At 42.5% G+C, this 25,588-nt stretch overlaps 5 protein-coding genes across 7 annotated transcripts; 3 read left to right on the top strand and 2 right to left on the bottom strand.

Moving 5' to 3' along the window:
- Positions 1–404: 404 nt before the first annotated feature.
- Prat (Phosphoribosylamidotransferase) lies at positions 405–2,590 on the top strand. Its single transcript, XM_064694027.1, has 2 exons — positions 405–526; positions 588–2,590. The coding sequence occupies exon 2, from the start codon at positions 595–597 to the stop codon at positions 2,215–2,217; it is 1,623 nt and encodes a 540-aa protein (XP_064550097.1). The 5' UTR covers positions 405–526; positions 588–594; the 3' UTR covers positions 2,218–2,590.
- A 1,003-nt stretch (positions 2,591–3,593) lies between these two features.
- Positions 3,594–7,800, top strand: EMC1 (ER membrane protein complex subunit 1). The gene is made up of 12 exons (XM_064693370.1): positions 3,594–3,839; positions 3,896–4,538; positions 4,593–4,739; positions 4,799–5,111; positions 5,514–5,848; positions 5,910–6,104; positions 6,160–6,237; positions 6,292–6,493; positions 6,562–6,714; positions 6,778–6,948; positions 7,016–7,249; positions 7,308–7,800. The coding sequence occupies exons 1-12, from the start codon at positions 3,730–3,732 to the stop codon at positions 7,466–7,468; spliced, it is 2,742 nt and encodes a 913-aa protein (XP_064549440.1). The 5' UTR covers positions 3,594–3,729; the 3' UTR covers positions 7,469–7,800.
- A 563-nt stretch (positions 7,801–8,363) lies between these two features.
- On the top strand, positions 8,364–23,442 carry mRpS9 (mitochondrial ribosomal protein S9). The gene is made up of 7 exons (XM_064693373.1): positions 8,364–8,520; positions 8,609–8,827; positions 8,880–9,053; positions 9,112–9,197; positions 9,261–9,621; positions 23,051–23,213; positions 23,284–23,442. Exons 1-7 carry the CDS (start codon positions 8,425–8,427, stop codon positions 23,373–23,375), a joined length of 1,191 nt encoding a protein of 396 aa, XP_064549443.1. The 5' UTR covers positions 8,364–8,424; the 3' UTR covers positions 23,376–23,442.
- wtrw (water witch) lies at positions 10,620–20,745 on the bottom strand. 3 transcript variants are annotated; one of them, XM_064693367.1, is made up of 4 exons: positions 20,589–20,745; positions 16,712–17,050; positions 12,254–13,598; positions 10,620–12,197 (listed from the first exon to the last, which is right to left on the bottom strand). In XM_064693367.1, the coding sequence occupies exons 2-4, from the start codon at positions 16,828–16,830 to the stop codon at positions 10,698–10,700; spliced, it is 2,964 nt and encodes a 987-aa protein (XP_064549437.1). In that variant the 5' UTR covers positions 16,831–17,050; positions 20,589–20,745; the 3' UTR covers positions 10,620–10,697. The 3 variants fall into 3 exon arrangements, with proteins under 3 accessions (XP_064549437.1, XP_064549438.1, XP_064549439.1); XM_064693368.1 differs by lacking the exons at positions 16,712–17,050; positions 20,589–20,745 and adding an exon at positions 15,423–15,794; XM_064693369.1 differs by lacking the exons at positions 16,712–17,050; positions 20,589–20,745 and adding an exon at positions 15,174–15,308.
- ArgRS-m (arginyl-tRNA synthetase, mitochondrial) lies at positions 23,211–25,408 on the bottom strand. Its single transcript, XM_064693372.1, has 4 exons — positions 25,312–25,408; positions 24,091–25,249; positions 23,662–24,028; positions 23,211–23,596 (listed from the first exon to the last, which is right to left on the bottom strand). Exons 1-4 carry the CDS (start codon positions 25,375–25,377, stop codon positions 23,443–23,445), a joined length of 1,746 nt encoding a protein of 581 aa, XP_064549442.1. The 5' UTR covers positions 25,378–25,408; the 3' UTR covers positions 23,211–23,442.
- Between the last annotated feature and the right edge of the window lie 180 nt (positions 25,409–25,588).

Here is a 25,588-nt window from a genome sequence, read left to right as displayed (position 1 = left end):
CAAAGCAACTCAAATTATTTGTACATATTAAAGAGATGAACAGACTTTTAAATATTTTCTTGTATCTTAGTTTTACACATTGGCGTTAAACTGACTACATAGAGAGTCTTGTAAAACTAGCGGGAATGTGAGTAAAGTTATTTGGTAATAATAAATATGCTGATAATTAAGACTGGGGTGTTTTTAAATATTTACACATGCTAGCACTTACCCACTGCGTATAGATTGTATAAATCTGAGGTAAAGGCTTCAGCGAACACGCAAAAAAAAAAGACGGCAAGAGGCTCCCTCCGTTGCAAACATTCAAATATGCAAAGATTAATTAAAATTTAAACAAATAATAATTGAAATTATTGAAGCCGCTGTTTTCCGTTATTACCGATATGCAAGTCATATGGGCCCATAAGAATATATCGATACTATCGATATAATCATCGATCTTTTGCTTTTGCTAATGATCGCGGTAAGTTGCCTGCGTGTGTGAAGCGAAGATTTGTGTATATAAAACCGTTGCATAAATCAACAGGTAAATCAGATCAAAGCCTTCCATTAACTGAGCTGGTTAACAATAGCCCCTCTCCACACAGCAACAACATGTCAAGCAGCAGCAACGTTTCGTTGAAACCGCAGCAACATGTGCGCATTGAGAGCCATGATCAACAGGTGGAGGCCGAGTTGCCCACGCCGTCGTCAGCGCCGCTGTCCATTGCCGAATGTAAGGAACTAACCGGTTTGACGCATGAGTGCGGCGTTTTTGGTGCCATTGCCTGCGGCGACTGGCCAACCCAGATTGACATTGCTCACGTGATCTGCTTGGGTCTGGTGGCATTGCAGCATCGTGGGCAGGAGTCGGCGGGCATTGCGACCAGCGAGGGCAAGTGCTCCAAAAACTTCAATGTGCACAAGGGCATGGGCATGATCAGCACCCTTTTCAACGACGATTCGATGAAGAAGCTGCGAGGCAACTTGGGCATTGGCCATACACGCTACTCCACGGCTGGTGCATCGGAGGTGGTCAACTGCCAGCCGTTTGTGGTTCACACGGCGCATGGCGCCATGGCGCTGGCCCACAACGGTGAGCTGGTCAACAATGAATCTCTGCGTCGCGAGGTGCTGGGCCGCGGCGTCGGCTTGTCCACACACAGCGACAGTGAGTTGATAGCTCAATCGCTTTGCTGCGCCCCGGAGGGCGTCTCCGAGCATGACGGACCCAACTGGCCGGCTCGCATCCGGCATTTTATGATGCTGGCGCCATTGTCATACTCGCTGGTCATCATGCTGACGGACAAGATCTATGCTGTGCGCGACACGTATGGCAATCGGCCGCTTTGCATTGGCAAAATTGTGCCCATAAACTCTGGCCATGCGGGCAACAGCACCGAAACACCTGCCGACGGCTGGGTGGTGTCCAGTGAGAGCTGCGGCTTCCTGTCTATTGGTGCGCGCTATGAGCGCGAAGTGGAGCCGGGCGAGATTGTCGAGCTGACACGCAAAGGCTATCGCACCGTTGACATTGTGGAGCGTCCGGACTTCAAGCGCATGGCCTTCTGCATCTTCGAATATGTGTACTTTGCCCGAGGCGACAGCATCTTCGAGGGCCAGATGGTGTATTCGGTGCGCCTGGAGTGCGGTCGCCAGCTGTGGCGTGAGGCACCTGTCGAAGCAGATATTGTCAGCTCCGTGCCAGAGTCGGGCACTGCCGCAGCCCATGGCTATGCGCGCGAGTCCAATCTGGAGTTCGCCGAGGTACTGTGCCGGAATCGTTATGTGGGTCGCACCTTCATACAACCCTCGACACGACTGCGGCAGCTGGGCGTTGCCAAGAAGTTCGGCGCGCTGTCTGGGAATGTGGCCGGCAAGCGGCTGGTGCTCATAGACGATTCCATTGTGCGCGGCAACACAATTGGACCGATAATTAAGCTGCTGCGCGACGCAGGCGCTCGGGAGGTGCACATACGCATTGCCAGCCCCCCGCTACAGTATCCCTGCTACATGGGCATCAATATACCCACGCGCGAGGAGCTTATCGCCAATAGGCTGAACGCCAAGCAACTGGCCCGTCATGTGGGCGCCGACAGTCTGGCCTATCTGAGCGTTGCCGGTCTCGTGCAGACGGTGCAGCGCAAACATGTGGCATCTGGCAAGGCGACGGGTCATTGCACCGCCTGCCTGACGGGCGAATATCCTGGCGGACTGCCGGACGAGCTAAGCTGGTGAACAATTTGCTTGCGTAGCTCGGAATATATAACTTTGCAGTATAAAGCCCACGAGCGCTCAAAATTACTGTCACAAATAATGTAGCTGCACTTTTGCATTTAACGCCCCACCCATGGAGCTTGTATCCAATTCCATTTAAATGATTTTCAAGTAATTCTTAAGCTCAAATTATACACTCTTTATACATATTTAGATTTAGTAGCTCTTCAGTGAAAAGCTCTCTTCCTCCTACAATTGACAAATTGACAAATTTTGTACAAAAGAAATAGCCATCAATATTGCCAACGAATGGCCAACTATTATAAATTGTTGCAATTTTTGTTGTTTAGCTTCGTAAAATATGAATGCCAATAATAAAAGACATTTAGCACAAGCATCTTTGGTAACAGCTCAATGATACAGTCCCAAGGTGCTCAGCAATTTCCATGCATCGGTTCATTTCTAGATCAGCGCAGATAAAACAAAAAACCAGTCGCTAAATTTGAAATTGATCAAAATATTCGGCTATCAAGCGATTCGATTTTAAATATACAATCTCTTATGTATGTATATATATTTACTGATATATATATAAGTGTTAGCTGCTATTTCCCAGCCGATTTAAGACAATGTTCCACCCATTTCCCAGCCGTGACAAATCGACTTAGAATCCGTACTATCTTGAATTTAGCTATTTGCCTGGCTATTTAAAAATTAGTTTAGGCTTAATCGAATTCGTCATTTTAGTCATAGCTTGAAGCGTAAAAATATACTTTTGTCCATAAAACTATTGAAACCTATTTTCCACCCGGTAGGGGTGAATTTTCCGAAATTAATATACTTGGACCGAAAATTTCACTCATTAAATCTTTAATCCCTATTTCCGTCAAATTATTTTTAACAAAGATCTTTGAAAATGAGTTTGAGGTCAATTGGACGATAAACATAAATGATTCAACTGTCTTCCACGATTTTTCGAAGCCCCTTTTATGTTTAATTACGTTCCATGTAGTAACTGCAGTAAATCTTTTAGTTTCGGTCAGTTGGAAAAAATTTATATTTTGTATTTACAGATAAATATGGATAGTTTGGTGAGAACTTATCCCTATTTCCGATCATACAACTATATTATAACTAGAAAGTAGGACTGTCTTAAATCAATTCTTTTTTAAAAATACTGTTACTAATTATGTTCATCAATAGGATTAAGTCTTTAAAAGAAAAATACTCGAGCCTAAACCATACTCTGAATGTGGTTTGTAAATCCGATTGTAGCCGTTAGCGTATTTAAACATCAGCCGATTTGTTATCGATAGGTAGCAACAGTGCTGATCAACGTCTGCTGGAATAATCGATGACGATTTAATAAGGCAGCTACAGCCCTGCAAAAATTGTCATCTCATCCCCCTTTACTATGACGGAAAACACAAATTACTGACGTTTTCATTAATTTATAACTTAAAAACGTGTCGGCCATTGCGTTATTCGTGCCTAATATAGTTTAAAGCAGGTTTCAAAGCGAACCGCACAAAAATGGCTTGTCGACAGTCTTCAGCCGGTACGCTTATCTGCCTCTCGCTGCTGCTGCTGCTGCTGAGCACCTGCTCTGGCCTTTACGAGGACCAGATTAAGAAATTTGACTGGCAAGTGTCACAAACATAAACGTTGACCTTTTACTAACCGTCTTTCTATAAAACAGGCGAAGCGTTCATCTGGGCGCTCTTAAACAAGTTCACGTCGACCTCAACCATTTTCAACCGCGCGTACTCTTAAGTACGCACGAGCAAGTGGTTGCCTCCTTATGTCCAAAGACCGGTGAGATTATCTGGCGACAGGTGCTAGAGCAAAAGCCGCGTGGCGACATCAAGCTTCTACAAGTAAGCGGTTTCGCCGACGATAGCAGCGACACGGCGGCTGCTCCAATGGGCTCACATCTTGGCTTTGATATGCTAACTGTGCAGGGCCACGCGCCAGCTCTGGTGCGCGGCTGGAACACAAATATTGGCACTATCGAGTGGGAATGGTCCATAATGCCATTGCATACGGAAAGGGCACAGGATGCGGTCTGGTTTTATAGCAATTCTGTGCTCTATCATGTCGTGCCCGTTTGGCGCAGCCATATCGAGGTTACCGCATACTTTGCAACCTCAGGACACACAACGGGTAGCACCAGCAAGATAATGGCCGCTTGGATTAAGCCAGAGAGCTGTTTGCTAAGCGGCACCTTCTATATTTGCCTGGATGGCAAACAGCTCATAAGCCTGGATTTGGTGGCTAAGAGCACACAGGTCATTGCCACGCCTTTAGGGGGCGAACCCAGCAGCAAAATTCAATCTCTACCGGTGAGTAATATCAAAAAGTAATAATTGATTATCCTGCTAACAACGTTCTTGCAGGGCTTAAACGGCTTGCTGATTGTCGATAAAAAACTCATAAGTGTTAACAAGGATCAGGCCGTGTGCTCTGAACTGAACAGCGCCAGCTATGTTGTCGGCAGCTTTAATTTACGCAAAGTTCTGGCCTTTGCCGATTTGGTAGACGGCGTAAGTGACTATAGTTGAACAGCCTATGAGATGCCTTTACTAAATCTGGTTTCTTTCAGGTGCTCAAAATTAATGCTGTTTATGTGGACAACTGCACGCCCGTGCCTGAGCTGCAGCTGAGCGTAGCGTTTGCGGAAGACTTTGGAACGCCCAGTCTTCGATCATTTGACTGCAAGGCGAAGCGCAATGGCGATGGAAAAAATTGTCTCTTTATTTTTGCCACCAGCGCTGAGTCCATTGTTGCCGTGCAGCAAGGACGTGTCCGTTGGGCTCGCGAGGAATCTTTAGCGAACGTTATTGATACGCAGTTCATTGATTTACCTTTAGCTGATACAGAGGGCACGCTTGAGAACGAAATGAAGGGCAAAGCAGGTAAGCAGGTCTACTATAAACTACATATTTATCATATTACGCATAATTCTACTCATATATTTTGTTAATGCTTACAAAAGTGGATGCAAACAGTTTAAATCGTAAGTTGTTCGTCACATTAAACTAATTTAAAGCCGACTATGGCACAAATATTGATAAAAATATATTCGTGGTATAATTGAAATATTTGGGTATAAAGAACGCAGCCACAGTTTCTTAATTAAATGTACGTAATAGTTAGGTAAGGGTAACTGTCAAATAATTAATACTTGAAATAGCATAAACATTAGTAACACGCATTTATGTTTATGCACACTTAGGTATACATTTAAAACAAAACAAAATTATTTTAAGGACATTTGGACTGTACTTTTTTAAACGATTTTTATCTCGTCTCGTTAGGTGACATTGCAAGCGCCTTTATGCGACGTATCACCACGCAAGCACTACAAATGAAGAGCCTGTTCTTGCATGTCATCGGGTTGGGCCCACCACCGACGGATACGCAACGGGCTGGACTTGTGCGTGATTCGTTTGGACTTCACAAGATGCTGGTGCTGCTGACACGCTCGGGCAAAATCTTTGGCGTCGACAACATTGCCGGCAAACATCATTGGAAGCTGTATCTTCCCAATGTAGCGGGCTTTGAGAATGCGGAACAGATGCGTCTGATTGTGCAACGAAGCTCCAAACACTTTCCATTGCAGCCGCTTTGCGCAATTGTTGCCAAATCTGCGGTATGATTAAAATAGAATTTGTAAGCATTATGAAAAGCTCATATAACTCTCTCTCCGACAGGTTAATAGCAACGGTGTATTATTTCGATTCAACCCCATCACAGGACGCGCTGCCGAAGGTGGACTGCTCCAACTGGATTACCAAATTAAGCAGTTAGCGCTTCTTCCCGAAACAGAAGAAGACTTTGTCAAGGGCATTCTGATATTGGATGGGACCAACCAAGTACATGTGGAGCCTAAGCATGCGACGCCTTTGGTAAATTAAACCATGTCATCAATTGGTTAAATTTTAACCCGCATTATTATTGCAGGCACATGGCTTGTATCTGTACACAGCTAATGTGAAGACCGCTGAGCTCGAGGGCTATTTTGTGAAATATGCGGGCGGTGTAAGTAAAAAAGATACAAAGATTGAAACTCTTAGTCAACTGTTACTTTTGCAGGAACTATCATGCTTGCCCATTTGGAATGTGCGTCTGGGCGGACACAACTCAGAACAGCAAATCATTAGCGTTGCTAGCAAAAATCCTATTGAGCACGTGCACTCTCAGGGCCGTGTGCTAGGCGATCGCTCGGTGCTCTACAAGTACATAAATCCGAACTTAGTTGCCTTCGTTACACAGGCTCCAGATGCCACCCACAAATGTAGGTCAACCCAGGTGAAAACTTCACGTGCAATTCTTAAATATATTTTTTGTGTTTATATTATTTAGCGGTGCTCAATTTGTACTTAATTGATGTTGTGTCTGGCTCCGTCATCTTCTCGATGACGCATCGTAAGGTTCGTCCACCACTGCACATTGTACACTCGGAGAATTGGCTAGCCTATTCTTATTTCAACGATAAAGTGCGACGAACTGAGATCAGTAAGTGAAATGGAACCCCATTTAATGGTAAATTCCTCAATGACAGTCTTCTACTTAAAACAGCCACGATTGAACTGTATGAGGGCAACGCGCAGGCCAACAATAGCGTCTGGAGCTCCTTGCAGGCACCGTCCATGCCGCTCGTGGAGCGTCAATCTTACATCATACCCACAATTGTGGAGGCAATGCGCGAGACCATCACCGAACGCGGGATTACCAACAAGCATGTCCTAAGTAAGACAACGAATATTATAATCTTTGGGAATAGTTTTGAAATAATTTGGTTTATTTACTTGTACAGTTGGAACTGCCAGCGGCGGCATTGTTGAAATGCCCTGGCACTTGCTGGATCCACGTCGTCCGATATCATCCACTACGCAGGGTCGCGAAGAGGGCGCCATTCCCTATATACCTGAGTTGCCTTTGCCAACTGAAAATTATATAAATTACAATCAGACGGTTGCACGTTTACGTAATATTTATACGGCACCAAGCGGTCTGGAGAGTACCTGTCTAGTTGTGGCCACGGGCTTAGGTAAATTAAATGTTACGATCAATTCATACGATCAATGCTAATCAATTTCTTATTGCAGACTTGTTCGTTACGCGCGTTTCGCCATCAAAAACGTTCGATTTGCTGAAGGAGGATTTTGACTATATATTAATTTCCATAGTGCTAGTCGTGCTCACTTCGGGCTCTTTGATTGTTAGGCATTTAGCGTCGCGTAAGTTGCTCAAACAGGCGTGGAAATAGAAGTGGAATTATTATAAATATGTAATTGCTTTATGTAAATTGTACTACGACCAAAAATAATAACATGAAGAAAAGTGGAGTAGACCGTTGAGAATGAATTGAAGTAGCTGCATTTTACCTAATAATGCAATTGATAACAATTCTTTTCTCTAAGCTTAGGCAATTATTTATAAATATATATATAGCGTAAAATCAAGTAATTATCTGTTGAAGAAGTTTTCATTGCATTTTTTGTTTCGTTTTGTGTTTACTTTCCATAATTCAAAATATCAGCATTGTGTGTTTTTCAAATTAGTCAATAAAAAACATTTGTAAGAAGGCCAAAAGGTAAATTTCTGTGTTTTTATTGCGTTAACATATATGGCCTCAACATATTGTCTGTACTTTTTTACCTTAATAATCTTGTGCTTAATCGCGTTATTTAGCCAATCTCGGTATTATATTTTGAATACTAAAATTATTTTCCTATAAATAATTTTTAAGACAATTTTTCGACCGCTCATATAGACCGTTGCACCAAAGCTATAATAAAAAATCTTTGGATCAAGCTCAAGATTGTGGATGCAGACTCTATATCGAGGACAACTAAAGTTTCCAGGGAACTTCCTAGTTATCAGTGGGGTAAGATTTGCTCACATAGGGGCTACAGATTCGGAATAAGCCACGGTAAATCCGCATTTTTGCGAGAGGTTGGACTGGGTAACAGAATGAAGGCAAAATATACACATTAGGACTCAGTTCTCTGATCTTCTTTGCAACATTTCATAAAGATAGCTTTAAATAATACCGCAGCAAAGTTGTCAAGCCTAGCAAGAATTGAGTTTAATATTGGCGCACATTAAATCGCCACACAAGGGTTGCCACCTAGTTTTTGGGACACTGCACAACACTGACGCCGCAAAACAGCTGACTACTGTCTTCCTCTTCCTGCCCCACCGTGCGCCAATACAAGAACTATGTCACTGCGTGTTTTAGGCTTAAATTTAATAAAAACTAACAGAAATTTGCTCCAAACTGCTGTCAAAAACAATGGAGCACCCAATGCGCACGCGGTAAGTTGAATAGCAACCTTCGCATTGAGTTAACGGCGCAATTAGAGGTTGAACAAACAACTCACCGATTCGTTTGCATAACATTTAGGTGGCGATGGCGCCGTACGCAACACAGGTAACTGTCCAGGCTACGCCGGCGGCGGTTCAAAAGCAAAAGGTGAGCAAGGCCATGAAGGCCTACCTTGAGCGGGCCAATGAGCACGACGAGTTTATGAAAACGCAGCATTTGGAGTTCCAAATTGGAAAGCGCCATTTGGCAAACATGATGGGAGCCGACGCAGAGACCTTCACCCAAGAGGACATTAATGTGAGTATATAAAAGCATCGTCAGAATTTCCTACTCTAGCAATCACTTGCAGGAAGCCATTAACTATCTGTTTCCGTCCGGTTTGTTTGACAAACGCGCTCGGCCTTCCATGAGATCGCCCGAAGAGGTGTTTCCAGCGCGAAAAGCAGCCGAGTTCGATGAGACGGGTCGCCCCTTTCACAGCATGTTTTACACTGGCAAACCCAACTATTTCCAGCTGCTGCACGTAAGCTCTAAGCTTTGTCATTAAAATACGCAAAATTCAATCAAAAACTTTTTGGCAGGATATTGTGACGGAAACAAATAAGCTTCACGAGCTGGAAGAGCGCATGCTGCGGCGCGGAAACAAGCCGGATGAGAACCAAAAGCTGTAGGTGCACTGCACTTTAAAATTACATATTCAGTTGAATTTATGTTCAATTTATTTTAATAGCGAAATGGCTGGTTTCCAGCTGTTGCCAAAGGACCAACTGGAGCGTGTGCTCGTGGAGCACATTGCGGACATCGAATATCTCAATTTTACGAGTGCCATGGAGCGTTTAATTTTATCGCCGTATGCGTACAAAAGCAAAGCCTTTATTGAGCGCTTTCTAAAGCCCCTGATTGATCAATCGAAGCAACTGGAGGTGCCCAAGCCAAAGATTGACGAGCAGGGTCGCCAATACGTAACGACCTACGAGTGTCTGCGCAAAACGGCACGCGCCGATGTCACAGTGCGTCTGCCCGGCACAGGAAAGATAACCATTAATGGCCAGGATATCTCGTATTTCAGCTTGGAAGAGTGCAGAGAACAGGTGAGTCCAATTTGCAAAAACATTCCAATTTTAAAATACCTCTAATCAGTTATATTGTATACGCATGAGAAACATCACTGAACCCATAAAGGGTATATATATTCTTGATCAGTATCAACAGCCGGGGCCATTATCCTTGTCCGTCTATCAAAGTTCTCTCGGGCTAGATCCGTCAGTGAAACCGGCCGGATGGCTCCACTCCGAGCTATGTGCAGGCATGATAGGTCCAGAATTAGGTTCCTCTATGAACTACTTTTTTGTTAATCAAGATTTCTTGACCAAATTGCATTTGTTTCGAGCACACCTTATATATAGGACAGATCTCAACATCGGACTCCGTTTACCTCCATAGCAAGAATCGGTGGTAAAATTTGTTCGTCAATTAAGAGCTCGCAAAGATTATTAATAACAATAGATATGTAGATAGTTTATTCATACAAAACATATACCTTTCATATTTAATCCGAGCTATGTGCAGGAATGATAGGTCGAGAATTAGGTTCCTCTATGAACAAGTTTTTTGTTAATCAAGATTTCTTGACCAAACTGCATTTATTAGCTACACTGTGGACAGATCTCGACATCGGACTACTATAGCGTTTACATAGAAAGAATCGGTCGCTTCTCGCATAGACTTTTAATAAGAATAAATATTTAGATAGTTTATTCATATAAAACATATACCTTTCATATTTAATTTAATCATTTAAACGCATCTCAGACGACAACGCCAAACAACAAAGACACAGCCTAAAACCAGACACATTTATCAAAATGCAGACAAAAACAAACCTGCCAGCTTCTCGCCTCTAATGTAGCCTATCAACTAGATTTTATTAATTGTATATCTGTATATATATATATATTGTAGAATAGTAGAGTATATGGCTAAAAGGCATAAATATGTAGATCAAATATGCTAACTACAATATAATATCAACATTTTTCGGGATCTTGGGGCAATGGGACGATTACACACACAAGAAGAGTCTAAGGGCTAAGATTTGGATGTATATAATAATATATAATAGTAATAATAATAATATTAATAATAGTAAATGGCTTGCTGGGAGCAGCTATTTGCGCATTTGCTGCTTCTGTTGGTTCGAGATGACGATCAGCAGCTTGTCAATCACTTTGCTGGCCTGCTGCTGCTGTGATATGAGCGCCTGCTTCAGCTCCTGTATCTCCTGGGTGAGAAACTCAATGCGATCGGCATTGTCGTCTATTTTGCTCGTCAGCGTTGTCAGCTGTGTACATTCCGGATCCGGATCGGGCATTGCGTACGCGGTTGTTGAACAGTTGTTATTATTGTTGTACTTATTTTTGTACGACAGATAATTTTCGCCCGGATTCTTGGAGGAGATGGTGTGACCAAAGTGCTTGCGCATTTTGCCCACCTCGTATGCCTTCATCAGAATGTCGCGCGGCAAACGCTTCTCGCTGGGATTTAGAGGCTTCACGCAGAGAACCACGCGATAGGCCTGCGGTGAGACGAGCGCCGTGTAATGGAGCAGATTGCGCAACCATGTCGGCAAATAGCCATTGAACAGCGCCGACTCAATGTAGCTGATCAGCTTCGTCTGGCGCACCAGCTTCGAGAGTCCGGCGGTTTTCTTGAGGCCCTGTATATCGTGCACCGCAATGCCCACCAGCAGATTCATCAGAATTATCGTCACGAACAGCAGGAAGAGCACAAACGTAATCTGAGCGCTGACCTCCAGCAAAAAGGGCGGATCCTTGCCATCGGGATCGTTGATCAGAAGCGATAAATCCTGTTCCCCGATCATCATGACCAGCACAGTGATAAAACCCATGAAGGGATTGGCAAACGACGACGACGATGGAAAGATGACGCAAAAACTGATGGTAAATCCGATTAGCATGCAGGAATAGGCCATGAACAGCTTGGCGAATTCGCCCTGGACCCGCGTATACATGGCCACGTAGACATCGAAGACGGGCAGCTGGCCAATCATCAGCATCAGATTGGTCCAGCCGAGCAGGACGGCGAAGGCGCCAATATGGTTCTGGAACGTGTACGTCTGCTTTGTGTAAATGTACGAGATGACAAACACGCTGGTTATCACGAACCACTCCATAATGTTCTCCACCTGCGTCACATAGTGCCGGAACGAGGAGTAGCCCGTTATGCCGTAAAGCTTACGGAATATCTCCACTATGGTTATGGCTACCAGGACCCACCATTGCATTTCCATGACAAACGGATTATTGCGCAGCATGTCGCCCAATATGGATTGCTTCTGGCATAGCTCCTGGGCCTGAATCGTTGTGTTGTCGTCCTTGCTGCCGTTGTAACAGTTGTGCGCCAACGCCGTCAGCACGTAGAGCGTCAGGAAGAGCACAAAGCTAAAGCAGAAGATCAAGCGACCGATGTAATACTTTCGTATCTTGCCCCACTTGATGTACAGAAAGGAGGAGCACAGCGGATGCTCCAGTATCTCCTTTTGGCCCTCGTCCACGAACGTATTCAAATAGCTGATCTCACGCGGATGACAGTGCTGCAGCAGCTGGCGAAAGTCCAGCTCCAGTTCCACCTCACGATTCACGGGATCCTATAAAAAATGATTGGTTAATCTTTCATTTATGGCCATGGAATCATTTCATTTACCTGGGAATGATGCAGTGTGATGGCCGCATCCAATTTCTGCCGGATCATGGCCACCGATGCGGGTGTCTTTCGTGTGATGACATTCAGGGCGGATGTGCCCTTCTTTGACTTGGTTGTGACATCGGCGCCATGGAAAATGAGCATCTCGACGCACTGGACGAGCCCATCGAGGGCGGCCAGATGGAGAGCGGTGAAGCCATAGATGTCCTTATGGTTGACATTGGCGCCCCACTGGATCAGAATCTCCATGATATCGTAGGCGTTCTCGGACTTGCCAACCGCAGCATGCAGCGGCGTCCGATGATCAAAGTCCTCCGCATTGGCGTCCGCATTGCCGTTGCGCAGCAACGACTCCACGCACTCCAGGCTGGAGGTGCGCGCGGCCAGGTGGAGCGGCGTGAAGCCGCGATGATTCTTCAGCTTGGCGTCGGCACCCTTCGACAGCAACAAATCGACGCACTCCACGTTGCCCTCATCGGCGGCCAAATGCAGAGCTGTCGACTCCTTTTCGCGTATGCAGATGCGCACATTGGCATCGGCATTGGGCGCATTCAACAGCGCCTCCAGGCACTGCAGATGGCCCAGATCCGCGGCCAGGTGTATGGCATTGGTGCCATTCGGCTTCAGCGAATTGACGTCTGCTCCCTCGCCAATGAACAGCTGCAGGCATTCGAGCGCATTGGAGCGCACGGCGCAGTGCAGCAGACTCTCCTCGCAGTTGGGCTTGTTGGTGTCTTTGGTGATGAGGGCGCCGCTCTGGATGAGAAACTTGGCCGCCTCGGCGGCATTGCCAAAGGCGGCGCAGTGCAGCGGCGTGTAGCACTTCGGCTGCAGATTGACATTAATGCCCTTGGTCACCAGCAGGTCCAGCGTGGCCAGGCAGCCGCTGAATGCGCCCAGATGCAAGGCCGAGATGCCATTCTGGTCGCAAAAGTGCAGATCGGCGCCCGCCTTCAGCAGGCCTTCGAGCAGGTCCCAGCGCTTGAGGAACGCTGCCCACAGATAGCACAGATTCTTCTCCAGCTTCGAAGCGGTCTCGAAGTGCGGGCCGAGGCCCTCGGCGACGACATTGCCCTGTTCAATATCCTCCAGCAGGCGCACCCGCCCAGCGGCGCTCTTCATCTGGTCAATTAGACTAATCCTCAGCGTATCATTGCAGATCTGGACGCTCAGCTCACTTGTTGGCTCCTCAAAGCTATCGTACATGCTCGGAGCACTCTCCGCCGGCGGCGATGGTCCACACTCCATGTATTCGAATTCACCAGCTGTCGGATACTGGGCTTCGATCATGGCGTCAGTGTTGTTGCGCCATCGCACCATTAGATTGGGTGGAATCGATTTGAAACTGTTTCAAACAATAATATAAAAATACAAAATTTTAGCTATTGGATTGCTTTATATGCTATAAACAATTGCAAGAGAACATTTAACTTAGCTAGCCGTAAATTAATTAACTTATTTGTAAAGCAGAAATTTTTAAAGAGACATTTACATAACCCTAAATCTCCCTTATTTCATTCTATTAATAGATAGGGCCTATAAAATCCTGACACTCCAAATACGAATAGTTATAAAGATTCGTTTTATTTTTAACTTCTTATCTAGACTAGCTAATCCTCTTTTATATTAAAAAACTGGTCAATGTATAATTCCTGATAATTTGGTAATTCAGTTCAATATTTAGTATACTTCCTTTCCGAGCATTCTACTAGAAAACTCAGAACCCAAAACTTCTTTTATACATACATCAAGAAGAACTCACAGACATGCAGCCCCTACTTTCGAAAATGCATTCTTAAATAACTTCGATGTTAATAGTCCGATCTATATAAAATGTTCAGTGTTTTAATAAGAATTTAAACGTGTCTACAATACAAGAGCAAGGCTATACTAAATTTTTTCAGAACTTAGCTGGGAACTAGGAAAGTTATCCAAAAAGTAAAATATTCTGAATACTTGTGCATACGAGAAATTACATGTAACATTTGGCTAGGAATATTGTTAGACAAAAGCTAAGGGAAATGGTCAAAAAAACGTAATCAGAAAATCGAGAATTAAATGCGCAAAAAGAGAAATTTAGTTCCAAGTTTAAGTCTCTTAAAGTCTCTGAGATCGACGCGTTCGCAAACAGCTTAAAAGATTATAAACACTTTATGGTGACGGTGAAATTTCCTTTCTCCTTCCAATAAACATAAACCATAATACCCTTTCCATAATTACCCATTCAAAATGGGTTCAGTGTATAAGAGGTTAATTTGTATGTAACATATATACAATGTATATGTCTGCTATTGCTTGATGTTTCACTTTCATTTTGAGTTCAAACTCAACTTTCTTAGTAGCTTTTTAGTACCTGATACGATTGCTAATTGTACAAAGTTAATTGTATTTAGATTATCTTTTAGCATTCAACAAATTTGTGTATCGCAAAATATAATCGTAGCATTAATTAGGGTAAATCATATATCACGTTTAAAGTTTTATGGTTCAGAATTTGTTGAACTGCTTTCCTTCGACATATTTGGAGTAACGGAGTCTAGTAACAGAGTGTAGTAACAGAGTGAAGTAATGAGTGTGATAACAGAGTGTAGTAACAGAGTGGTTAAAACTTTATATTATTTCTTTTTAGCACTGTTGTCGACAACTAAACAAATGAAAAAAGTAATTAATTGTTCTGCAAGCGTATTTAATCTTCGACGTCATTTAGCTGCCGTTGCTCTTTTCGTATTTATTTATTTATGCATTTTAATGCTTATTTTTATTGTTTTGAATGACACGGCCGCTGCACGTTGATGACTTTGAGGTATGCATATAATTGAGAAGCTAGTCGAGGCAGTTTATCAGCATAATTTAATGTTAAGTTATGCAAAAGCTCGCAGTTACTTTTGTATATTATTATATATTTTATTTGTTAACATACATAGATTTGTATATTTATAGTTGTGCACTTCGTTAAATCTTGTTCACATCTGCGGCAAAAATTTCTTATTTGTGTGATTCGAACTGTTTGCGATTTTTCGCAGTTGCAGTTGATTATTTCTACAGCAGTTTTGCATAATCAGGGACCGTTTGCTAAACTCAGCTTTGTTCTGCACTTAGTGGCTTATATTATATATCTCTTATATAAATATTTTTATGGGTGTGTGTGTGTGTGTGTGTGTGCACGTACACCGTTTGCAGCCATATCCACGGATGATGCCAATTCGCTAATGAGCTGTTTTCAATTTCTAATTTCATTTCCAAAATGCGACCGCGTTTGTACACAGATAGGAGAGCCCGACCTGTCCACGGACTGGGTGACCCATCTACAGACCGATCCGTTAGACAAATAGACAGTCAGAGACAGAGGGCCAAGTGGCACACAATGATTGCCTTTTGTGGCACTTCAACAATTGTGCCTAACGGCCGGAAAATGCAAAAAAAAATGTTGTGTGAAAACGCGAATTTTTCACTTCCGTTTCGATGTTGTTGTTTGCGACTATTCTCTGCTGACGAACTACGAACTGCGAACGCGTTTTAACGAAACTGTTTTTTTTGTTTTAGCCAGCGACTAACGCGTCCGCCTGCATTGTTGTTTCAATACCGACTGATGGAAAACTTTAAACGCTGCTCAGTGCCAGCTTGTCGATCGAGCTTGAAACGCCGCACATACACACGCACACAAACGTGTATACGCGAGTGAGGTGAAGCGTGAGAGCGATTGCCAAAAAAAAAAAAAAATCGAAGAGAGCCAGACTTGACGAGTGGGCGTGGGAGGGCGCAGAGTTGCAGCCGAAATAGGAGAGTGGAATGCTGGCCAGACAGTTGTAATTGGATGACTTGTAGAAGAGTCCAAAAGAACCAAAACCACCTGCCTAGCTGACTAAACAGTGAACGCAATGTTTAAATTATGACTCGCTTAATCAGTTTCATTTTCAATTTGTAAACGTTTTAACAGACTTGCGGTATTAGTAATATCCCTTCTCATTCCTTCAAGCGGCAGCTGGAAAACTCCAAGTGTTTACACTCGGCCTGGAATGGAACGCTTGACAAACGAAAGTCAATAAATGTACAACACTTGCGAATTATGCCATTCACATTATCGGCTGGTGTTATCCAAATTAATTTGTTTACCCAATTGTTGTGTATGGTTGTGCATGCACATTTCGAATGTGATTTGTTCGTGGCTTCGCAAGCGTGGGAATAATGGAGATGATTTCGACGACACGGTTATAGTTATCTCGAATGCGAGTTAACTGTAAAACTGCGACTCACGACCCCCTCCCCACCCCGAATTTATTTGCCTGCCCTACCCAAAAGGATGGCACGTGCAAGTCTTATTTTCTTGTGCATATTTCATTTGTGTTTCTCTCACTTTTTGGGTACTTTTTTTTTTTTGTTATTTTGAAGGGGTTCGACGTCGGCATACATAATGGAATGGGCCGATAAAATGCAATGCAACTGGCAACTGGCACTTACCGGTTATTCGCATTATTTTCATTGAGCGGCTGCTCCACTTCGGTCTTGGTAACGACGCTGATGGAACGTGTCATGCGGCGCGGCTTCGTGCTGCCCTCCTTGTAGCCAAGATTCTCCATGGCGTCGAAACAGACCTTGCTGCCAACTCGTTCCACTTGTCGCAGCTGAAGTTGTTGCAGCAGCTCTCTAGCTGTTGTTGTTGTTGTTTGTAATTAAAACGCGCGAATATGCGCAAAAATTTGATGCCAAGTCGAGATTTTCGCTGCACAAATAAACCGATCGAAAACTTTCCAATATTGTCAAGGCAAATTTATAGACTAGTTGCTTCACGCTGATTGGCTGCAACAATATAAGAGATAAATTTGTATGTCACTTGTCCTGGCTTGAGCCTTATTTTCAGTCTGTGTGTGAACCAATGCGGGTTTGGATCACAACTAAATTGCAATTACTTTCGCATAATCTGCATAAACATTAAACAAATATTAACTTTTGCGTCACTTTTGTGGCTCTGACTCTTTCCCTGTGGTCTTTTCCTTTTGGACTCGTTAGGCGAATGCGACAATCTCGAACTGGCACTTATCTAAGAGCTCATCCCATTTGACGCAGCGATAAGGCTGCCCGCCATATAAACATCATGAGACACAAGCCAACCTATTGTTTTTTGTTTTTATCGGTGGGGATTTATCAGTATGTGCTACTGTTTATATGGACTAGACGAAGCAGAGGCGGCGCTTGTATTTTTTTTTTTGAGAGAGGGCCCCAAATCTAGTTCTAGTAGATCCCCTGTATTTCGTCAAGTATTTATAAGAGATGTAAATGCACCTTTTTATGCAGTTTAGAAAGAGAGAAATGAGAAAAGAGCGAGGGAAATATTTTGTATCTCTTTTTAATACCCTTCAATTGTACTAATAAAGAGAAGTTATCCTTAAGAAATGCAAAAGCAATACCAGACAATGCGAATATTATAAAGAATATATTTATGTTCCAGCCTCTATAAAGTTATATGAAACAAATCATTCGCTTTGCTTTCCATAACAATATTTGCAGTTCTATAGCCTTTATGTATAATATGTTATATTTATTTTCCTTTTATTTCAAGGTGCATAATATGGCCTTTACCTAAAAAAAATATATATATATATTTTTAAAGCTAGTTACGTGATCTTAAGGAGTTAGTATAATTTGTTCCACCTTAACGCTATTATTTCTCTACGCTTATTAATTTAATATGCTTTGGGTTTTGTGTATTTTTCTGGTGGCACATCTATGAAACTTTTTTGCTTCTCTTGATTATTTCTACCCAGATTTTGTTTGTTCACATTATTTACAATTTATGTCAACGTCGAGTATTCATTCATTTGTTGAGTAAATTCCATTTGGTATCACTTGGAACCAGGCAGTTTCTTGTCCCGGTTGATAAAAGGCCAAAGGCTAAATATAATTGGCAAACAGACTTAAAGCATATAAAGTATCGAAGGTTCTCCCCCATCTCTTATACGCCCCCAATCCGGGGTAAAACTAATTTAACTAGTATTTATTTCTGCACGCCTATTATGAGCTGATTAATTTGATTTTATTTTTTTGTTTGTTTGATTGCACCTGCAATTTTTTGTTCGCTTGCCGTTGCGCAATCTAATCACGGCTGATGTAAAAACATTTTAAAGAGAATTACGTTCCCGTTTGTACCGTAAACTCTTCGAAAACGGGTAAGAGGGGGGGGGGGGGTATTGCAATTTAAACATAATTCCCTTTAGTGAGCGCGCATAGCGAGCTTTTCTCAAATTATCGATAAATTTCCCCTCGTATAGGCAGCCGATAAATATGTCGATATCGTAAACTTGCCTTTATAGCACATCTCAAAGGTTTTAAAAGCTGAACTCCAAAAAAATTGACATGTAGCTGCTCGAAGTATATTATATACAGATCAATCCAGTTCCCAATCCCCAAATATACAATCCAATCCTGCGAGTGCAGGAATATTTTATAGCATATTAAGATGCAGTCAATTTCAACAAGATCGATTCAGAAACACTGAAAAAATGTTTAAGAAAACCGCAAGTTTTTTATAAGTAATGCCAGTTTTATGCCTTTACCCTTAACCTTAAATCTTAAATCTTAGCCAGCGAGCGCGATCTGTTTCTGGTTTATATTTATGTGTGTGTCTAAGTATTCATGTATGAATGAACATAACAACGTATGAACAATATGAGTGCTTATGTGAATGTTTATGGCAAAACATTAGCAATAATGAATTACATATATCTTTATGTGGGGGGATGTAAAACATGTTGATGTGAAAAGGGAATAATAGGTCGTTTTATGGCCCGAGCTGATCAGGTTTGTTCCAATTCATCAAAAGCTTACTTGCGTGTGTCTTTGGTAGAAGGTTTAGGGTATCTCCTAGCATGCACTCCCGACTAGAGTTAGCCAAAAAAAAGCAATGTAAATACTTTCCATATGACATTGTTGTCAACTTTAAGCTTATTTCCAATTATAAAACAATTTTAGGAAGCGTTTCGGGGAATTTCAACAGATAAACATATAAAAAAAAGTAACGAGGCAATCAAAACAAAAGATAATAAAAAAGCTAGCTAAGTACTGCGTGGAAACAAGGCGCTGATATAAACTTTCTTAGAGTTGAGTTATTAGCCAATTTGGTGGTCAATCAGACAAAAACTCTTAATTTATTATGCGCACAAATTAATTAAATCCCCCGAGAGGCCATAGACGAAGTTGAAAAACCAGTTTGCGATTCTCTGGTCTCAAATTCCATTCGCCAGTTGAAAGTTTCTAACACAGCAAACAAATATTAGCTATTAACGCCCCCCGCGGTACAAGTTCAGCTTAGCACACAATTATCCAAAAATCTCATTAACTGTGTACTCGAAAGATAGACAGCTAAAGCGACACTCTTCTATTGATTGATGTATAAGTATATGTGCGCATACACTTATACTACATATATGTATGCTTATGCATGTGAGTGCGAAAGAAGAGAACAAAGTGTACAGATAGAACTAGCTGAGCCGAGCCGGAAGGGCCATTTGCAATTTACCGTTTAGATGCGACGATGAGACGATGCAACGTCATTTGGAAACTGCGCCGCCCCCGAAACAACCCTGCAACGTCATTTGGAAACTGCGCCGCCCAAGAAACAACCCTGCATTCGTTTCGTGTCGTTTCTTTTGATCGTTCGTTCAGTCGTTCCTTCGTTCGGTTCGTTCGCTTCTTCGGTTCGCGTTGATTCAATTATAATTGAAACTAATTTGGATTTGAACGGATGAAAGCCTTCGGGGTGCGGGTGCGGGGAGGGCAACGGTGTGAGATATGTATGTATGTTGTGTGCCCATTGGGAAGGCATAGCATTTGCGAGACGAGCTTTATTTTTGCATTGCTTGCGGAATGCCCTTGAACCTGAGGCGCCCCGCCCCTCTGGCCCACAAGCTCTGTGCACTTGTGTACTTTTGTACGTTGCTGGTGTAATTGAATTTTCGCCAAATTAAAGGATAATACAACAGACGATTGCAACACAAAACTGTAATATAATCTTTAAGTGAGATCAAGAAAACAATTCTAATGCAACGGCTGTGCCCATTTCATGGACATAAAAAAAAACCCCTTCATGTAATGCGCAATGCAAATTATATATTTCTTAGTATAGTTTCATCTATCAACTTGTTTTTATAATCCGTAATATGACTTAATTGGGAAAATCAAAAGCCGAAAATGCATCAAAATAATGAATAAACGCATTTGATGAAGATTCTCTTTAAATAGGTTACATATTGGAAAAGAAAGAGTTTATAGTCCAGATTTGAATAGTTTTTATAGACACGTTCTTAAATACATGCTTAATTAGCTGATATATTTGATTTACATTATGAGTATCTTGGCCAAAAGCCGTTGCTAAGGCAACTAACGCAACATTTTACATTATCCAAAGGAATAACTCTTTTATCATCCGATTAGGAGCGGAACACTTTTCGGGCTCGGGTGTTGGAAAACGCGTAAAAAACGGTGTAAAATTTTTCCGCGACTTGAGGCGCGACAACAACTTGGATTGACTGATAAAAAGAACTGCGCCGAAATGATAAATGTAGACCACAAGTCTCGATGTGGCTGAGCATATCCAACTTGAGCCAAGTGCCAAGCGCGCGCGCCAATGAGGCTGAATGTACACTTAGTATATATACTATATGCCCTCCACATCGCCGTCATCATCATCATGATCATCATGATCTCCTCGTATAGAGCTGTGTACAGTTGATGGGGTAAAAGCGCAAAGCGAGGCGACTTTCGAGAATCAACTATCAAATTCATTTAAATCATAATAAAATGTGACGCGAAATTTCTTGAAGCGCCGGCTAGCCCGAATTTGAACCTCCATAAATACTTACACAGATTTCTTTTATACCATATTTTTGGGCAACCTGTTCTATAAATGTACATTGTTCGTCATTTTATGGCTAGTTTGTTATTTTTGTGTGTTTTACTTTAATTGCCCGTATCATTAATTTAAAAAATCTTTTGCGCAATTGTTGCTAAAGCTGATTATTTTTTTTGTTTGCATGAAGTCATCCAACAATTTGTTCAAACAATTTCAAGATACACAAACAAATCACAATAATTTTGTCAAATCTGCGATGATTGATTGTGTTTTTTTTTTTTTGTTGTTTTATTTTGTCGCTTTTTTCGACTGCCTTTTTGTTTTGCTTCTATTTTCGGGCAAATTTGCGATCGCTGCTTTGTTAACGGCTTTTATTATGTATTTTTTATTGTTTATTCGTTTTTAATCATAACGTTGATTGTCGTTGTGTGCTGTAGACCATATTGTTTGCATACGGTTGCCAAGCTCACTTCGTTTCCCACGCGTATTTAAAAAAGCCAAAAAAAAACAAATATAAATAAATACTTTTTTCTTTCGGATAATGGGAACAGCCCCTTCATGTGTGAACTTTGAATCAAACGTCAGAGTTTAGTTATAATTAATTTATTATTGCTCAATACCTTTGAATGTTAGCAAAAGCCATAAACTAATTAATAAAATAGGTGTACAATAAATTCAAGAGATGGGTATTTCTCTTTCTTTGATAGTTACATAAATTATCCACAATTTCTTCCTTGTCCATAAATGTTCACCGGTTTTAGCCAGTTTTCAAGTGGCGCTTTCCTATTGACAATCAATTTAAAAAATGTGACAAATTCGACAACACTTTGCGGATGAATTGTTCAAAGTTACAACACTGCAGTTTCCAACCCCCAGCCCGTATGCAAATGCCTTTAGCCAACACTGGTTACTGCGCCTTGTGTGTGCGCTGCTTAGCCGGCGGCCAGCAATTATCAGCTTGTTGTGAAGTAATCATACCCTGTAACTATAACTGAAAAGGTATTATATGCTGTAACTCTGCAGGTGTTTGCTGATAGGAAGCAATTTCGACCACATAGTATTTTAATGGTATTTAAATGCGTACGTGCTGTATCAACATTAAAATCATGTTTGGGGAGATAATTACTCACGCATAACATTTAATGGCAGCACAAATAAATGCAAAACAACATATATTATTCGGTGCGTTAGCTTTAAAACGAGCTGGGAATTATTTTTTAAATTTGCCTGTTTTCAATGGAAAGTTTTTGTCTCTACAAAACATTAAATGAATACACCAAGTGTAACAAGAGTTAATGCGAAATATGTTTAAAATATCATATGCAAATCGGATGTAGTTATTATTGTATTACGTAACATTCATACATTCTAGATATAACATTTATAGATACAAATTTTGGATAGAAAGATACAAATTTCACAAACCGAACCTAAAGCCAGAAACTTAATTCGCAGCTTGAAACTTAAAGTATATATATATATAGTATAACTAACCAAGTTGAGTTAAGAAATTGGAAAAATGTAGGTCAAGATCAAAGATTAAAGAAGAGGACACAGGGTATCAGCTGGCCAACTAACTTGATGAGTGTGTCTAAACAATATCGACTGGAGCACTCTTAATCGTTTTCCTCAACATTTTTGATTTACATCATGCCAGCCTATAACGTAGGCATTTAATTACTTTGGAAGCAAGTATGCAATAGTTTGTTGCATTTTCTAGTGTTGGCCCAAAGCCATTTAATTTGGCTAACGATTTTGTCATTATTTCTATACATCTATTGTTGTGCATCTATTTTGGTGCAGGAAATACGCGCAGTTGAATTTTTTCATTACATACACGAAAATACAATCAGCTCGAGTTCATGCATATGCACATACTACGTATAGACAATAGACGCTTCGAGCGCTCTGAACTTGACTTTCTAACACGATAACATTTTGTCTGTTTTCAGCTGCTCTTTCCTCTGAGCTATAGCAAAATGCTGGGCAAAGTTGATGTCGAGGCCAATGTGGAGGGCGGTGGTCCATCCGGTCAGGCGGGCGCCATTCGTTGGGGCATTGCGATGAGTTTGCGCAGCTTTGTTGATCAAGAGATGATTGAGACAATGCGTTTGGGTAAGTGCGATTGCCGGCTCTAAATCTTTTAATTGTCGCTAATTGCTTTTATGTTCTTCTCTCAATGCAGCCGGCTTGCTGACACGTGACTATCGCAGGCGAGAGCGCAAGAAGTTCGGACAGGAAGGCGCACGTCGGAAATACACGTGGAAGAAGCGCTAAGCGGCCAACTACAAAGCGGCCGTTGCATTTCTATTCAAATGTTCAATAAAAACTATGTTAACTAAAACTACATTTGGTTTAGGGGCTTCAGACCCAAAAGCTGCATGCCTTGTTGCAGGGTGCGCTTGGCTGCACGAAAGAGCAGCAGTCTTTGCATTTGCTTCTCCGGGCATTTCTCTTGCTTCACGGGCAACCGTTTCAGTGCGCGACTTGTTGCGTTGCTGTAAATTTACAAAAGAGGCGATTAGTTTGGGGCTCAACAAATAATTTAGCGGGAGTCACGCACCACAAGCCAAACAGGTAATTGACTACGACACACGCCTCCAGCTGCTCCTTGGCCTGCCAAACGCATTGCTCAAAGCGCGCCAGCTCGTAAAGCAAAGCCAGCGCATCTGATGGCTCTTCAGTTAAATGCTGCCAGCTGGGCTTAACTTCCGCCAGCTCAATGTGCTTGAAATTATCCAGCAGATTGTGCAGGCGGCAGTGTGTGTATTGTAGCTTGATGCCCGTATCACCATTAACCTGCAGCGCCTGCTGCCAGCTGAACTCATAGTCCCGTTGCCGACGTTGCTTCAGCACGTTCACAAGCACAGCTGACACGCCCAGAATATCGCTCACGTGATCATCATCAAGCGTACTATTCACTTTAGTGGCTATAAGTATCAATTAAAATAACAAGGGAATCGAGAAGAGTTATGAATAATTCGATACTCACTTGAGCTAAGGCTGCGCTTCTCGCGCATCACGTCACGCGCCTCGTTGAGCACATCGCGAAGAAATACGGCATTGCCTTGGCGAGTGCTCATGCCGTGAATGCGACCGAATTTTACATGCTGCAGTTTGTCATTGAGTCGTTCATCGAGCGCCGACACCGTCTGGAACAAGGCATTGAAATGATCCGCCTGCCCATTGTCCACCACATAAAGCATGCGCGAGAACTGTAAACGTCTTTGGCGTTCCAGGACTGCAGCAATATCGCGCGCCAAGTACAAGGTGGAGCCATCGCTTTTGATGACAGGCACACGACGCTGGTCCACAACAACAATCTCACGGCCATCCTCTTCGCGTTGAAGTAGTCCTGCCGTGCGCAGTTGTGTTAGAACATCACCGATTTCACGCTGCGAGTACTGTGACTCCCATTCGTAACTGTCGAAATGCACTCCGAGACGCTCGTAGACGCCAGTCAGCTCTTCTATGGTGTATTGACGGTACTGCTTCCATTGGTTGGACATTGCTGTATCTATGCCCGCTTCCAATGCACTGAATAGTTCACGTGCCTGTTGAGCTAACTTTGGATCCTCTGTGGCAGCTTTATTGGCCGTCACATAAGCATTGTAGAGCGTTTCAATAGGTGCAGCGCGCATTTGAGCAACGTTGACATTGCTCAGTTGCACGCCAAGCGCCAACAGGCCAAACTGGGTGCCCCAATCGCCCAGATAGTTGAGACGTGTCGTGCGGTAACCCAAATGCTGATGAAGATTGGCCAACACATTGCCTATGATTGTGGAGCGCAGGTGTCCCACATGAAAGGGCTTTGCAATGTTCGGCGAGCTGTACTCAACAACAACGTGCTCCGCGTGTAAGGTTGGCTCCATTGAGAGGTTTGTATTTGCTTGCAGAAGCTGGGCTGTAAATGCATCGGGACGAATCTGGAACTCAACTTTGGCTGCATTGCGTCCATTTCTGGGAACCACACGAACTTGTTCAATGTACGTGGCATCAAATTGATGACTTTTTACCGACTCCAACAGGTCGTGCTCCTGTTGTGCAACATCAGCCGGCAAAATCCACTGCAGCAATGGTCGTGTAGTGGCATTTTGTTGCACCTTGGAGGGCACTTCGAGCGCATGGTAGACGTTTTTCAGTTGTGGCAGCTGCGTTAAATACACAATAGAAGATTTAATAAGCCTTGTTGACTACAATTTTATTGTTTTACCTGCTCACAAATTGCGCGCCGGATCGCGCTGGTCATGTTATTGCACAGGGCGGTAGTTCCATTCATAGTGTTGCAAAGTGTCGCGCTTATGTTGTGACCAAACACGAAACGACACGAATGATAAACAAATTGTTTCAATGTAGAATAACTGTTGCACAGATATTTCTTCTTCTTAAACATTACTAAATATTTGTTTTATCTGATAAAATCACATAAGTCCATCGACAAAAAATAACCAATTAAAGTATTGATTGTTGCGCAGATGCTACAATACATA

The sequence above is a fragment of the Drosophila montana genome, unplaced genomic scaffold, assembly GCF_035044405.1.
Source record: "Drosophila montana isolate Dmon_TW-CO22-7 unplaced genomic scaffold, ASM3504440v1 contig_3733_1, whole genome shotgun sequence".
Classification (NCBI taxonomy): Eukaryota; Metazoa; Arthropoda; class Insecta; order Diptera; family Drosophilidae; genus Drosophila; species Drosophila montana.
The sequence above is the reverse complement of the archived record's forward strand: the minus strand, read 5'-3'. Positions and strand labels throughout refer to the sequence as shown.

Excerpts from the sequence above, each read along its gene's own strand:
- ArgRS-m (XM_064693372.1), bottom strand. The coding sequence starts at position 25,377 with ATGAATGGAACTACCGCCCTGTGCAATAACATGACCAGCGCGATCCGG. Across the intron at positions 24,029-24,090 it reads GAAGCGCAGCCTTAGCTCAA|CCACTAAAGTGAATAGTACG; the intron begins GTGAGTATCGAA and ends TGATACTTATAG. Across the intron at positions 23,597-23,661 it reads AATTACCTGTTTGGCTTGTG|CAACGCAACAAGTCGCGCAC; the intron begins GTGCGTGACTCC and ends GTAAATTTACAG.
- mRpS9 (XM_064693373.1), top strand. The coding sequence starts at position 8,425 with ATGTCACTGCGTGTTTTAGGCTTAAATTTAATAAAAACTAACAGAAAT. Across the intron at positions 9,622-23,050 it reads TGGAAGAGTGCAGAGAACAG|CTGCTCTTTCCTCTGAGCTA; the intron begins GTGAGTCCAATT and ends GTCTGTTTTCAG. Across the intron at positions 23,214-23,283 it reads GATTGAGACAATGCGTTTGG|CCGGCTTGCTGACACGTGAC; the intron begins GTAAGTGCGATT and ends CTCTCAATGCAG.
- wtrw (XM_064693367.1), bottom strand. The coding sequence starts at position 16,830 with ATGGAGAATCTTGGCTACAAGGAGGGCAGCACGAAGCCGCGCCGCATG. Across the intron at positions 13,599-16,711 it reads GAAAATAATGCGAATAACCG|TTTCAAATCGATTCCACCCA; the intron begins GTAAGTGCCAGT and ends TGTTTGAAACAG. Across the intron at positions 12,198-12,253 it reads TCACACTGCATCATTCCCAG|GATCCCGTGAATCGTGAGGT; the intron begins GTAAATGAAATG and ends CATTTTTTATAG.
- EMC1 (XM_064693370.1), top strand. The coding sequence starts at position 3,730 with ATGGCTTGTCGACAGTCTTCAGCCGGTACGCTTATCTGCCTCTCGCTG. Across the intron at positions 6,238-6,291 it reads TTGTGAAATATGCGGGCGGT|GAACTATCATGCTTGCCCAT; the intron begins GTAAGTAAAAAA and ends TTACTTTTGCAG. Across the intron at positions 7,250-7,307 it reads AGTTGTGGCCACGGGCTTAG|ACTTGTTCGTTACGCGCGTT; the intron begins GTAAATTAAATG and ends TTCTTATTGCAG.
- Prat (XM_064694027.1), top strand. The coding sequence starts at position 595 with ATGTCAAGCAGCAGCAACGTTTCGTTGAAACCGCAGCAACATGTGCGC.